The 13,324-nt window shown below is 44.1% G+C and overlaps 1 protein-coding gene across 1 annotated transcript; it reads right to left on the bottom strand.

Moving 5' to 3' along the window:
• Positions 1 to 16: 16 nt before the first annotated feature.
• Positions 17 to 13,056, bottom strand: fntb (farnesyltransferase, CAAX box, beta). Its single transcript, XM_053444993.1, has 12 exons — positions 12,868 to 13,056; positions 12,120 to 12,184; positions 9,524 to 9,596; positions 9,160 to 9,251; positions 6,931 to 7,077; positions 6,240 to 6,323; positions 5,021 to 5,107; positions 4,797 to 4,926; positions 2,201 to 2,333; positions 1,937 to 2,048; positions 1,650 to 1,764; positions 17 to 868 (listed from the first exon to the last, which is right to left on the bottom strand). The coding sequence occupies exons 1-12, from the start codon at positions 12,964 to 12,966 to the stop codon at positions 719 to 721; spliced, it is 1,287 nt and encodes a 428-aa protein (XP_053300968.1). The 5' UTR covers positions 12,967 to 13,056; the 3' UTR covers positions 17 to 718.
• Positions 13,057 to 13,324: the final 268 nt, after the last annotated feature.

Raw genomic sequence — 13,324 nt, 5'->3', positions numbered from 1 at the left:
AAGCAAAGACGCCATCTTAACTCTTTCAATATCACTTTCAGAAATTTATTAAGAATTAGAACTTGAATTAGACCCAGATTAAAAAGTCCTTTCGGCAAATTATGGACAAAAAAATAAAGTATAGCCAAAGTATAGAATCTTTGAAGTATTTAGTTGGTTAACGGTTTATTTTATTAGCCTAAATTGCTGGATTCCACCCAAACAATATAAAACTAAACCTGTTTTCTCAGTTGAAGCCTCAGTTCTGCCTTCAGTGAGTTCTTGGTTTTTAAAACAACTATTTAAACTTTGCTTCTTTGTTTTTCATGTGCCTGAATTTCAGTGTCTGTCCAGTGACAGTGATATTTAACCAGCACATTCAGAAGTTCACAAATCATTTTCTAACACCGTGATGAGAAGTGCTATATAAAGTTTTATTAACATCCTGTCACAATGAAACCGAACAAGTTTCACTTTTTATTTCAGAGAATGAAAACAAGAGCAAGCAAAAACAAATCGGCTTTGTGCGAAGCTGCTCACACACACACACACACACACAGACACACAACTGTGGAGCTTCGGCTCGGAACACCTCCTAGTCTCCGTCTCCGGTGTCCGCCGGAGGTCCGTCATCCTGCCGGGTCCCGGGCTCCTCCACCCTCAGACCTGAATGCGTCGCCTGCTGGTTCGAGTCCTTTTTACCTGGTTCACGTGCAGTGACGTCTCCACAGGGGACGAGCTAGGACTGAGGGTCAGCTGACGTGGAGGCGGGGCCTGCACGTGGAGGCGGGGCCTGCCTGGTGTCCTCGGGGACAGGAAGCCGGTGGAAGTGCTGCAGAGCCCGAGCCACTTTGTCAGGACAGATGTTGTAAATGGGATGAGTCGGAGCCTGCAGGCAGAAAAATAAGAATCATTTGACAATAGTTTATTTATACATCTACTTACTCCTGTCCCTGCACATTATTCATTATCATATTATCATTACTGGAATGTATTGAACAGGTTGGAAAGGAACTGCTGCTTTACAGAGTGGAAATTAAAACTCCCCTGGTGATAAAGAAACTGGAGGTCGACACATGAGGCTTGTGACAGAATGATATCGTCCAATACTGATGTATTAATACACATTTTTAAGAAAGATGACAAAACCACTGGATGTGTTGTTCACATCCTCAAATTGAACCACACGTCTTTGTCTTATTTCAGTTACTTCCCTTTTCTACTTCACCCCACGTCAGACCGGGAGATTTACATCACAGCAAAACCAAAGTGAATGTATTTCATAAAAAAAAAAAAAATTAATCCCTCTCCACTTTCAAGAACCTGCAGATAAACATCGCTGCTGAAGACTCAGTCAGTAAAATCATCAGTGAAATAATCCAGGAGGATTCTGGGTAATGCTCATCTGTTCTCAGCAGACACTGAAGTGTTGGAATATCAGACGCTTCTCCTCCTATATCATATTTACATTGATATACACTCCACTCAGAGGGATGTGACAAAGATGGAGGCCGATTTACATTTGAAGAGTAAACTCAATTAACAGATTGTTTCTGATGCTGGAGATTTATTCAGCAGTTACCGAGGTCTCCTTCGTTGATTCCTGAAAATAAATCTGTGAAATCTAGTGAATGACTCCCCCCCTCTCCCCCCCCCTCCTCCAGCCTCACCAGTCTGTTCTCCTCCCTGCCGACGATCATCTCATGATGGAGGTCCATGTTTCCAAAGTGCTGAGCTACAGAGAGGCCGCTCAGGCAGTAACACGTGTGGTAGAAATCTCTGGATCTGGACACGGGGGGGCGGGGGGGGAAAAATAAAAACATTAATACAGACGGGTGAAGTATGAATGATACGTCTGAGTAAAACCACGTTAAAACATCATTAACAGCAGAGTGTGTGTGTGTGTCTGTTGCTGGCGTTAATGCGTGTGTGTGTGTCTAGATGGTGTGGTACTGACTTGCCAGGCTTATCCAGTAGACCCCCTGTTGGGTTCTGACAGCAGAGGAGGATGTACTCCTGCAAGGCCTGCTGCTCGAACATCCACCGCTGCCGACTCAGCTCCGACTCTCCTGCACACACACACACAGACACCATTCATCAACACAAAACACAAACATGGACACACACATCAGGACATCTGGGGCTCAGGAGGTTTTTGTTTCTAGCAGTTCTTTCCTCTAGTGTGTGATTTAGATTTCCGTGTGCGTCTTGTCTCTCGTACCTTCTTTGAACAAGGCTCTGTGGAGAAGAGGGAGGAGTCCCGCCTGCCAGAAGGAGTAGCAGCCGTCCACAAGTTTATTACAGCGTCCCTGGAAACCTCCCTCGAACCGCATCTGCCTGCTGACCACCCAGCGCTGAGGAGGACACACAACAAACACACACGTTCAGCCTGAGCAGAAGAAAGAGACGACACATTTGAAACAACAACAACGAGGACGATGAACTGGGATCTCCTGGTCCACAGCTGCAACTCCACAGGATCCCACAGGACCAGAGGAGGAGAGGATGAAGTAAAGTAAAGCAGCAGATAGAGAGTTTGTACTATTGTCACAATGGAAACCTACATTCTGCACAGCTCAGCTCGGATCGAGTAATTATGGGATATTAAAGAGCAGCTATTCTGTTCTCTGCAGCAGAGGGAGGACGATGTTTAGCTTATTAACGTCAGGGTGGGGAGGGGGGGGGGGGTTCGTCTCGACCACTGAGGAGGGACCACAGAGGTTCAGTTGAAGAGTTAAACAAAGAGCAGGAGGTGGAGGATGTGCAGCACCGGGTTCTCCAGGCTCTGCAGCAGAGAGGGAAGTAAACTCAAAGGGAACAAACTTCATAAATATGCATCCAGGTCTGTTTTTAGGTTCAACCTGCCCCCTCGCAAAGTTTTGCACAAAGTTAAACACGCAAGAACTGGAGTAGAGCACGTTCCTCTGCCAACAGCCCCCCCCCCCCCCCGTTTCAATTTCCACTAGATCTGCACTTTTTATTTGGATCTGCACCAAACTGTACAAACACAGATATCAGTCCCTCAAATGTGCCGGACTCTTTAAAGGAAATTTCCTGAAAATGGAAATACGACAAGGCGACAGGAATCCGAAATTTGAATCTGTTCAACATTAATGATTAATTCATTATCGTGAAGATGGAAACAGGAGCTGCCTTAATGCAGCGTGACTCCTCCCCCGACAGACAGGATCTGATTCCTGTTCCAGCTCAAACGCTGCGTAATTTCGTGGCGGCAAAATGTTTCCTCCAAAAAAATATGAATCCATCTGAAACGTTAATTATCGATGTGCGGCTATAAACCAGAGATTAAAGTTTGTGCTCTAAGACGTTTCCACATTTAATTTAAATGTTTTTCTTGCTACAATTACTAAAAGTAGTTGTTTGTTAATTTCAGCTGCCCTCAGATAAAACACTGCTCCTCTGCTCCGCGCTGTGCGACAGGTTTATCTCATGTTCAGTCGAGCTGCTCTAGATATTCCCGACACGGTGTCGACTTACAGCCTCGGCCGCGCCCACCGACAGCCGCCTCCCCCCCCACCTGGCACCTCCCAGCTCCTCTGACACTCAGGTTAAACCACAGAGACGGGAATCCACACGCTGGGGGTCTCACGGGGACGCCCTGTGACACGGGACACCTCCGAGGACCTGCTCCTGTTAACCTGTCACACGGATGTGTTCCAACACGCTGTTTCAAAGGAGGAGCGGGTTTTTCCAGCCTGTTAATATGTGAGGGAAACAGGCCTCATGCAAATGTACTGGTAACAGGCAGATGGCAGCTGCTGGAAGATGTAGAAGCTTAGATTGTAACGATACCATCACTGTAGACCATAGACTTCATATAAACATGTATATTTTTTTACATTTTAACCGATTTCTGAGGGAATAGTTAATTGATCTCGATGAAAACATTCCTGTTTAGGGGACTGATGCCCATGAATGTGTGAAAACTTTGTGAAGCTATATAAATAAAGTCTAAATGCATCTACAGTAGTTTTAGAACTTTGTCCACACAGGACCGATTCGATTCAGATGTGAAGGGACGGTTCAGAGTTGGATTTGTCGTGTCTTCATGTAGAATCTCTGCTGCACACGTTTCCAAAGGAAAAACAGAACCGGACTCTGAAAGGAAGCTGTGTTTCTCCTTCAATAGGAGCTGTTAAACAGGCGGAGAGCTGCTCCATCAGTGACACACTATCTCTCTTTATCTCCCGATGACCTTAAGCTTCGTGTCAACAAGCATCTGCTGCTGCTGCAGAGTCTCCAGAGTCTCCTGCTCTGATCCCTTCACTTCTCTGGAAGCAGCCAAATGACAAGTGGATCTCCCTACAGAGATAAAACACCATTTCCCACCGGTCACAACAAAAGCCACTGTTGTAAAACGGATGGAGAAGAAGTGCCGAGACAACTCAGATGAAGGGATGTCAAGGTTCTGCTTGAAGCTCCAGATCCAACAGGCGGTTTAGAGACAGAACATGTTCCTGAACACAAGGAACCGATCTCTTAGTTCACTCATGTCAGGTTTCTGATAAAGAACCTGTGTTCATCAGGAGTTGAGTCCTTTTCTTCAGGAAGTCTCGCTCCAGGTCGTAACATCATGTTCTTATTTGATCACATCCATGTGTTTCTGCTTGTTCCCCTGAAGCCCCACAGTACAGGGATATTACCTCAGCACAAAGGCTCTGCTGTGACTTCTTCTGATTCGTCCTTCTCTTGTTTTTAGGCTTCAGGCTGAATAACATATGTTTTATGTAATTTTAATGCTTCCTTTTGTTGAATTCCCTTAAATAAAATGCTCCAGAAAGAGGGGGTTTGCTCACCAGCAAGGCTTTGAGATCCAGCATGTGTTCTTTGCCCAGGATGACGAGGGCGGCCGTGCCACAGAACGTGTAACCACCATGGGCCTCCAGACCTGGGACTCCACTCAGACCCCCCTCCCAGTTCTGACACCTGGACACAGAGAAACCAGTCACTTAAACACAATCCCTGATTACAGAGAAGCAGAGTCTTCTCATAATAACCTGATGTAATGGTAGAGTTGTACCTGAGGATCCAGGTGGGCGTGGTCTCGAACAGAGTCGGTGTGACGATGTTTGTGAGCGACGCCACAGACGCTGCACAGTACGCACTCCTACGAGAGGAGAGAGAGACACAGGCAGGTTGATGGAGGTGAACACGGAGAGATGAGGCTCAGCAGGAGGTCTGCTCCTCCTACACGATCAAAGGATCTTATAAAACAAAGCATTCTTTAAAGTATAACCTTTAAAGAATGCTCCTCATACAACCACAGTGTGTGTGGTAGCTTCATGGGAATAGACAGTTGCCGGCTGCTGATACTTACAGCATCAGCAGCCGGCAACTGCTGCTGATGCTGTAACTAAAAATGTGAATATGTTTTTGTTATTTGCCCTTCTCTACTCTTCCCTTTACTAGCCCCATGCACAGACTTTACCACTTACATATTCTTATATATTTATATATATATTTTGGTTTTTTGTTGTTTTTATATATATATATTTTCTTGTACTATGCACTCCAGCAGCACAAGAACACTTTCCTATTGGACACTGACACAAACACGTCATTGCATTCTGTACCATAGGGTCAGATCCATTCCAGTATCTGTAATATGTATATTGATTTATGTATGTATGTCGGTGAGGTGTATAAGTGTACAAGCTACTGGATGATCTAAATTTCCCACGGGATTAATAAAGTATCCATCTATCTATCTTATACCAATATAAAACTTAAAACGTATACATATATAATAGGCCCTAATACTCACATAGTAAATAACACACAGGGACAACAGACCAATAATTGGTTGGCAACAGATAACTGAGTAAAAGAGTAACTGACGTCTGAGGCTCTTTGTGGAAACATAAGACGATAATAATAACCTCATCCACTGAGTAACAGAAATAATATAAATCCTCACTGATGCAACAGAGATGTGAGTATTTCTCCTCTTTTCTATCAAGAGGAACAAAAGTGCATTAATAATTCAAAAGGAAAGAAAGAGAAAACATCGTTTAAAAAAAATTGTCCCACTTATCGGACGTGAATAGTCACAGTGAAAATTCTGCAGTAAAATATTTTGGCTTCTGTACAAACGTTGTTAATAAATGACGTCTTATTTCTGTGTGTATTTCATCCTCTCTCGTTTCTCTGTGTCCTAAAGCAAAACGCTTCATTGGAACAAGGCTGTAGAGGAATAGAAGAGAAGATGGAGGAGGAGGTTTTCTCTTCTGGCTTCTCACCTGATATCCACCTCGCCTCCAACGTGCATCACAAACGAGCCATCTGGCTGCTTCACTGACCAGAGGAAATCTAACAGCTTCTCCCTGGAGGAGGGAAAGAGAGGGAGAGAGAGAGAGGGGGGGGGGGGGGGGGGGGGAGGGTGATTAGGAAGAAGAGGAGGAAATATATGGTGGAAACCAGAGAGAAGGAAGGGGGGGGGGGGGGATATCGGATGGAGGGAAAGAGATAAGGCAGATGAGAAGAAGAGGGAGGAGTTGGTAGCAGAGTGGAATTGTGTCAGTGCTGCAAATTTAATAACGAGGCTGATGCAAATTCAGCTGCTGTTTACATCAATGAAGCAGGAGCAGGAACATTAGAAGCTTCAATCAGATGCACTCACGAAAATACAGAGAAAAATAAATCATGCAAACACTAAGTCTGTGATACGAATGGTTGTAATTAGCTTCCGGTTAACTACATTCTTCTAAGAGATTTATTCAATGTTCTGCAACCGTAACAAAGTCATAGTCCCTGTAATGTACCACTGCATAAAAATAGAATAACACAGAAGAGGGTTTAACGGCATCAATTAAAAATCCATTTCAAATATAACGCTGCTACTAATTAAGAGATTTGAAAAGTAAACATGGTTTTCATTTTGGTGTAGTACAGGTCTGTGTAGTGACTGTGGCTGTGTGACCAGTCCCTTACCTGTCTATAATACCATAGGACTCTTCTGTGCCGATGATGCAGAGGGCGTTGACGGCAGCGTACGTGGGGGCGAGGTGGGCGTGCTGCCCCGGTCCCCCGGCGAACCCCCCCGTGGGCGTCTGACACCGAGCCAGGAACTGACACACACTGGAGAGATGAGGGCAGGAGCTTGTGACATCAGGGGCTCAGAGAGACACCATCATACAGAAAACAATTATGTTCAACTGTTTTCTTATGTACTGGCAAATTTATGCACAACATTAGAAATATGCATCGTTTGAATCGGACGTCTCTTTATTCATTTGTAAAGGCAACATAAATGAGCCTTAAAAGGGATAGTTTGTATATTGTGTAACCGATGTGTTGACAATGTAAACATCAAACCCAATCCCATGTGGGTTTGTTCACACACGAGAGCGTCTCATCTCGTCTGGAAACAGTCCGTGGATCAGTTTGAATCATCCAACGAGACATTCGGGTGCCCGGTGAACTATAAGTCTGGAAGTAGCCGTTAGAAGATGGTAAACTGTGGCCTTAGAGGGAGGCACATTAATCAGAGAGGCTGTGACCTTCAAACAATGACTGACTGGAATTAAAAGGGCCCAGAATCATTCCATCACACCACCACCAGCACCAGCAGCACCAGCAGCTCCTGGACTGTTGACACAAGGAAGGTTGGATCCTCGGATTCGAGCTGTTGATGCCAAACTCTGATTCCGACCATCTGCAGCCTCAGCAGAAATCCAGACTGAGAATTAGGTTGTTGAACCTGTGTTCTGCAATTTTTTTGTCAAAAGTCATTAAGGCAGGGCCTCGATCCAGCAGCTCCACACCAGAAGCTGAAGGAGACTCTGGTTCCAAACTCACCATCGGCACTAGATGGCAGCATTTTGTATTCGTGGTATTTTGGCTTCATTTTTGGATAGTTGGAGGAAGTGGGCATGCATCCCTCATCTCTATAAACAGTCTATAATCTCATTCCAGTATCTCAGACCTGCAGAGTCACACAATCAATCGAACACCACAGTGTCACTTCCTTGTATCTGATGTGGCAGCGAGTGCCGAGCGTCTCAGCCTCAGCTTCCTGTCTTTCAAGCCTCCGTGCACAAAAGCTGCTTCTCTCACTAACGTCTTCCTCATCCGCTGCCTCGGAGGAATCACACAGCCGAGAGCAAAACCGACTTCAAATTACAATCCTACGTGAACCTTGCTCAACCAGTCCGGTGCCAGATCTGACCTGAGAACAGTGCAGACTTCACGGGACAGAGAGAAGTCAGTTGTGGGTTGACTTGTTCTGAATTCTTGAACAGGGCCTGTGTGTCTGAGTGTGTCTATGTGTGTTTGTCTTTGTGTGCCAGTGAGTGAGCACACGGGATTCACGTTGGCGCTGGGCAGTGCCAGCCGGTGTGTTGGCAAACCTCACAGTAATAATGAGAGTGTGGGCTGGCAGCCTGGCATCGCTGTGCACTACCGGGGGTTTGCAGAGTGTTACTTTCGACTGGCAGTGTTTAAATCAGGTGACGTTCTGGCGGCCATGAGAGCGACACTGTGTGGAGTCACGGCTGCAGCAACACGACACCAGATTGTTCTGTTCAATGCCGCCATCACTGCTCTTTATTACAAAATCAGTCATGAAAACTGGATTATTAAATCCACTGCTTCTTACATCAACTCTGAGACTCTTCGTCAGTGAGTGTTCGATCACAGAGGAAATGTAATAAAGGAAACAACAGGGGAAATAAATGATTGATGGATTGATCCAGTTTTTTATACCGTTTCTGTCGAGTGAAACAGCTTTTTGAAGATTCCCCTCACAGATCTCAGAACAAGGTTAAATCCCCCGAAAACCTGCAGGAGCAGAGACAACACAGAGTCTGAATGACTCTCCTGCTCCTCTGTGAGCAGGATGATGCATCAAGCAGGAGGAGAGCTGCATCACTGAGGAAGAACCCGTCCGAGCTGGAGAGGAAATGAACCGAGCCCGACCCGACATGTAGCTTCACAACCTTCACCTCTTCTGTTGTCGCAGACTCTCACTCCTGATGTGTTTTCAAAGAGAATTTAGATGGAGCTGCTGCTTCTTATTATCTGTCATCTTTGCCATGTGGGAGCAGGTGCTTTTCGATGCGGATTAATAATAGAGGATATTTGACAATGCGCAGGCTTTGTTTGTCCCCTGGTAGCAGTTTAGTAGTCGAGTACGAGTCTGTGTGTGTTTGTGTGACTCACTCTGAGGCGACAGCAGAGGGAATTGGCTCCTCGAGCAGCTCCAGACTGTGAAGAATCCAGAAGCAAAGCCACGGTCTGCTGGCATCCAGACACTGACACACACCAGGAGACGGTTCATCAGCCATAACAGAAGCAGATCAGTCAGTTACAGGAAGAGATGAAAAGGAAAACGAGTCATAAAACACATGGAAAATTATCAATACACCAATTTTCAATGGTTGGTAAATACAGAAATCATGTTTAATGTTTATAACACAAACATTCAGTGATGTGACATCTTCTACATTTGACATGATGTGTGTGTCATCAGGGTTTACAATACACAAGAGAAGTTTATTTGCTGGCTGGAAGTGTGTTGTCGTACCTCATAAGCATCCGATAAATTACGTAAGCCCTTCTTCAGATACTGGTAGTGCTGCTCCCGCAACAACGTTGGTCTGAGGAAACAAGAAGAGGAGGAGAGAAATATAAATCTCAAATATGTAGCAGGTAAAAGAAAAAAATATGACACGTATATAACATAAAACTTGAAGTCATAACGCTCCAGGAAGTGAACATTTTAAAATAGTTTTACGTTTCAAGCAACTTGACTTGATACAGTGTCACGCTGCCATTTATATAAAGTTATTTCGTTTCACTTGTACTTTTCTTTAGTAAAAACATGGATCTGTGGAAAAAATATTGATCATTATAAAAAATAGTTCTGTTTTTTCTAAAATGAATCAAGTATATGTGAGTAAGAAACAATAAGTAATGTATGAGCCTCCTTCACAGACTATCCACTGCAGCACAGGAGCCTCAGAGAAACGTTCATCTGCATCTGTAGCTCTGTGCGAGTGTAAATGTGTCAGTGAGTCAAAGGCAGCCGATGATCCCTCCCTCCCTCCTTCACCGGTTCTATTTGCCGCCTGCCCTTTGCCCACAGCGTTCGCCACCATGATTGTGATTACGTCCTACCTACACAGGGTTAGTCACAGATTGCTGCTCGTACGTTTCACAGCATCAGTTCTGCAACACAACGACCATCAGGACCAGTGCTAAGCAGCTGAAAGGGCCGGGGTGAATCAGATGAGGACTCAGCTCGGCGGTTTGAATGCTGAGGGCAGACAGGGGTGCAGGCAAGTGTGCGGGTAAATTAAACCTGTACTCTGAGTCTCAAGTTGAGCAGAGGAAGCATCTGCAAAAGTGAAAAGAGAACTGAAAAGAAAAAAAACACCTCAACTTCTTACTGAACCCAGGAAGACGATGCACATGGCTGCCGTCTCCCCTGAACCATCTGGCTCTCTCATTCTGTTTGAACTGGTTTTAAGGTCATTTCAATTACCTGCAAAGCTCTTACTGGGTTAACTCCTGTGCATCTCTGACCTTTCAATACCCTATTAGCCACGAGAAGCCCAGAGATGCTCTAGATGCTCGAGAGCCGATCCTCCGATCGCACCTTCAGCACATGCTTTTTGCATTATATTATATTCATTTGATTAAATTAATTATCTTATATTATCAATAAAAATAAATCAAAAACTATATATCCCGGTAGTGTCAACACTTCTCATTGTAGGTAGTCAGATTCTACAGCAAATATAACTGAGCAATTGTATGAACAAGAATAAATGTAAACTGAAATGTTTTCTGTTGTTGAGTCAAACTTCATCCTTCGCATTTTTCCTTGTTTTAATATAATCAGTGAACTTTCCTAAGCATGTGTGAAGGCAGAGTTTGAAATGTCATTCTAGTTAGAGAGGGCTGCTGGAATTAATTTAAATATGTTTAAGAAAAATCAGATGCTCGCCCTTTCTGAAATATTTGTGAATTCTGAATCAACTTTTGTTTTCAGCAAATTCAATCCCGAAGAACTTCAAGAGATTAAATAAAAAATCAAAACCTCCACTTAACTTAACTTCTACCCAATTGTTGAACGTTGACCTTTTCTCTTGAACACGATCACAACCAAACACATGGATTCAACGGATTATTCAGTGCTTGATAAATGACATATCATGATGATAAACATTTCCCCCCAGGCTGCAGTTCCGGTTGACATTCAGGGCCGAGCAGTTTTCATAGAAATGAGATGAGTCACCCCATTAACAGGGACCCGGTGTCAGATAGAAGCAGCAAAGCATGTGGGCTGATCAGCTCATCATACGTCTCCATGTGGCCGTGACCGACCGGCAAACAGCAGGTGTTCTGTGAGCCGCAGCCAATGAGCCGGGTCGGGGAAATGTTTCATAAAAGCTGTTTAACGTTATGACAGCTCGATGAAAACACACGATCATCACTCAGTATGGCACGTTCATGATATCGGACCACATTATCCACTGTAGGGTTTGAAAATACGTGTTTGTCTGTGCTCAGTTTTGTATCTTACACTATATAAACACTGATAATCTACTGAATTGAGTTTAAATGTCCTGATTTCATATAATTATTGTACTAATATATACTGTACAGGGTCACATGTCTGAAGCAGCTTAATTTTCAGCTTTCTACATATAAACAACACTGTATTCCAGGCGAGTAGGTCCTGTGCTTATGAACCAACCTCAAAAATTAATATTTGATTAATTTATACATGGCATTTAGTAAAGTGGTACCCGAACTAGGGGTCTGACCTCCAGGGGGGGGATCGCTGATGTGGGGGTGGATTTTTAATTAATTAGGAACAATTTAATTCCAGTAATTCAAAGAATCACAAAGGATCCTGAGGGGGATTGTTTCAGATGTGGGATGAAGATGTAGATACTGAGCAGCGGCTAACATCGTCACAACCATGTGAAAACAACTGGAACCGAATGGAACCGCCCCAAAAACAAGTTCTGCTTCAGAGGAACACAATTTGGGAAAATCTAGACCATGAGTTATAATGGTAGAAAAAAGACCTGTGTTTATGTTTGATATACTTTGCTGTTTAAGCAAAGAATCATGAGCTTCGGCGGCACGTTGTCATTGTGAAAACTTACTGTGGCAAGCTGTGTATCTGCTTGTAAACACTGAAGACTTCTTCAATGGTGCGTTCCACTTTTTTCTAATGAAAAGAGAAAGAAGAGATAAGAGGAGAGGGAACAGTCACAATACAGTTCATCATCTTAGAGCCCGACACACGTGGACCTCGGTCGAGCCTTCGGTGCCTGTGTTTGCTGATATGAAAACTTTATTTTAGATGGGGAAAGGAGTCAGATAAAGAAAATCATGTTTTTTATTTATGAAAGTTATACAATTTGTGTGTTTATTGTATTTATACTTATATACAATAAAGATTATGGGTAACTATATGTCAAGATTCAATCAGAGAATGGTAATAATACATTAATACGGCTTTAGTAAAGTATTATTACACTTATAAACTCAATAGATGTTATAATATGTTACTATATGTGACTGTGGCCCCGGTTAAACTTGTTTTATTACCTCTCCAACCCCTGCTGTGTCCTGCTCTGCTAACAGCTAAGTTAATTTAAACCTAATCCCATTAAACCACAATGCTAACCACGGGGGGACAGCTCCCTGTTGTTGGGACCAGCGCGACGTGTTAATAACAAGATAATAACAATGGTTTCCACTAAAAGATCATTAACAGGTGAATAAAGTTTTTTAATAAACAAGTGTGTGACAGTTTGATCCGCGATCACACGTTCCTCCTCAGGGGCGGACAAAAAGTCAGTGCTAGCAGGAGTTAGCATTAGCATCAGGAGCTAACGGAGCGTTCACCTGCTCCACGGAAGTCACCGTCTCCACCCCGTCGTCCGCGAACATCTGCGCAGCGTGGCCCTCGCTGAAGCACCGCAGTGGCGTCGTCACAGTGTCCATGATAGAGATGCTGGGGGACACCGGTGAGGATCCGTGGAGAAGCCGGAGTCGTTTGTTTTGATTGTTCGCTCCCTTTCGCTTCCGGTTCAAGTCGGAGGGGGCGGAAGCTGCGCGCACACCCTCTACGGCAGCTCCATAGGGACAGACTTCAGATTTTCACAGTAACGCCATTGTGTTGTTTTCTTAATTTTACACGTGGTTACGAGTGTGTGCACGTGCACTAAGGCCTCTCCCCACGTGCTATTTGATCCTTGTTCCTTCAACGTGGAGCAGAAATGAAATAACGCATTTAATATCAAGACAAAATAACGTACACAAACATAAACATACCGGATGTGGTGTTTTTCGCTCTTCAAAA

The sequence above is a fragment of the Pleuronectes platessa genome, chromosome 17 (assembly GCF_947347685.1).
Source record: "Pleuronectes platessa chromosome 17, fPlePla1.1, whole genome shotgun sequence".
Classification (NCBI taxonomy): Eukaryota; Metazoa; Chordata; class Actinopteri; order Pleuronectiformes; family Pleuronectidae; genus Pleuronectes; species Pleuronectes platessa.
The sequence above is the reverse complement of the archived record's forward strand: the minus strand, read 5'-3'. Positions and strand labels throughout refer to the sequence as shown.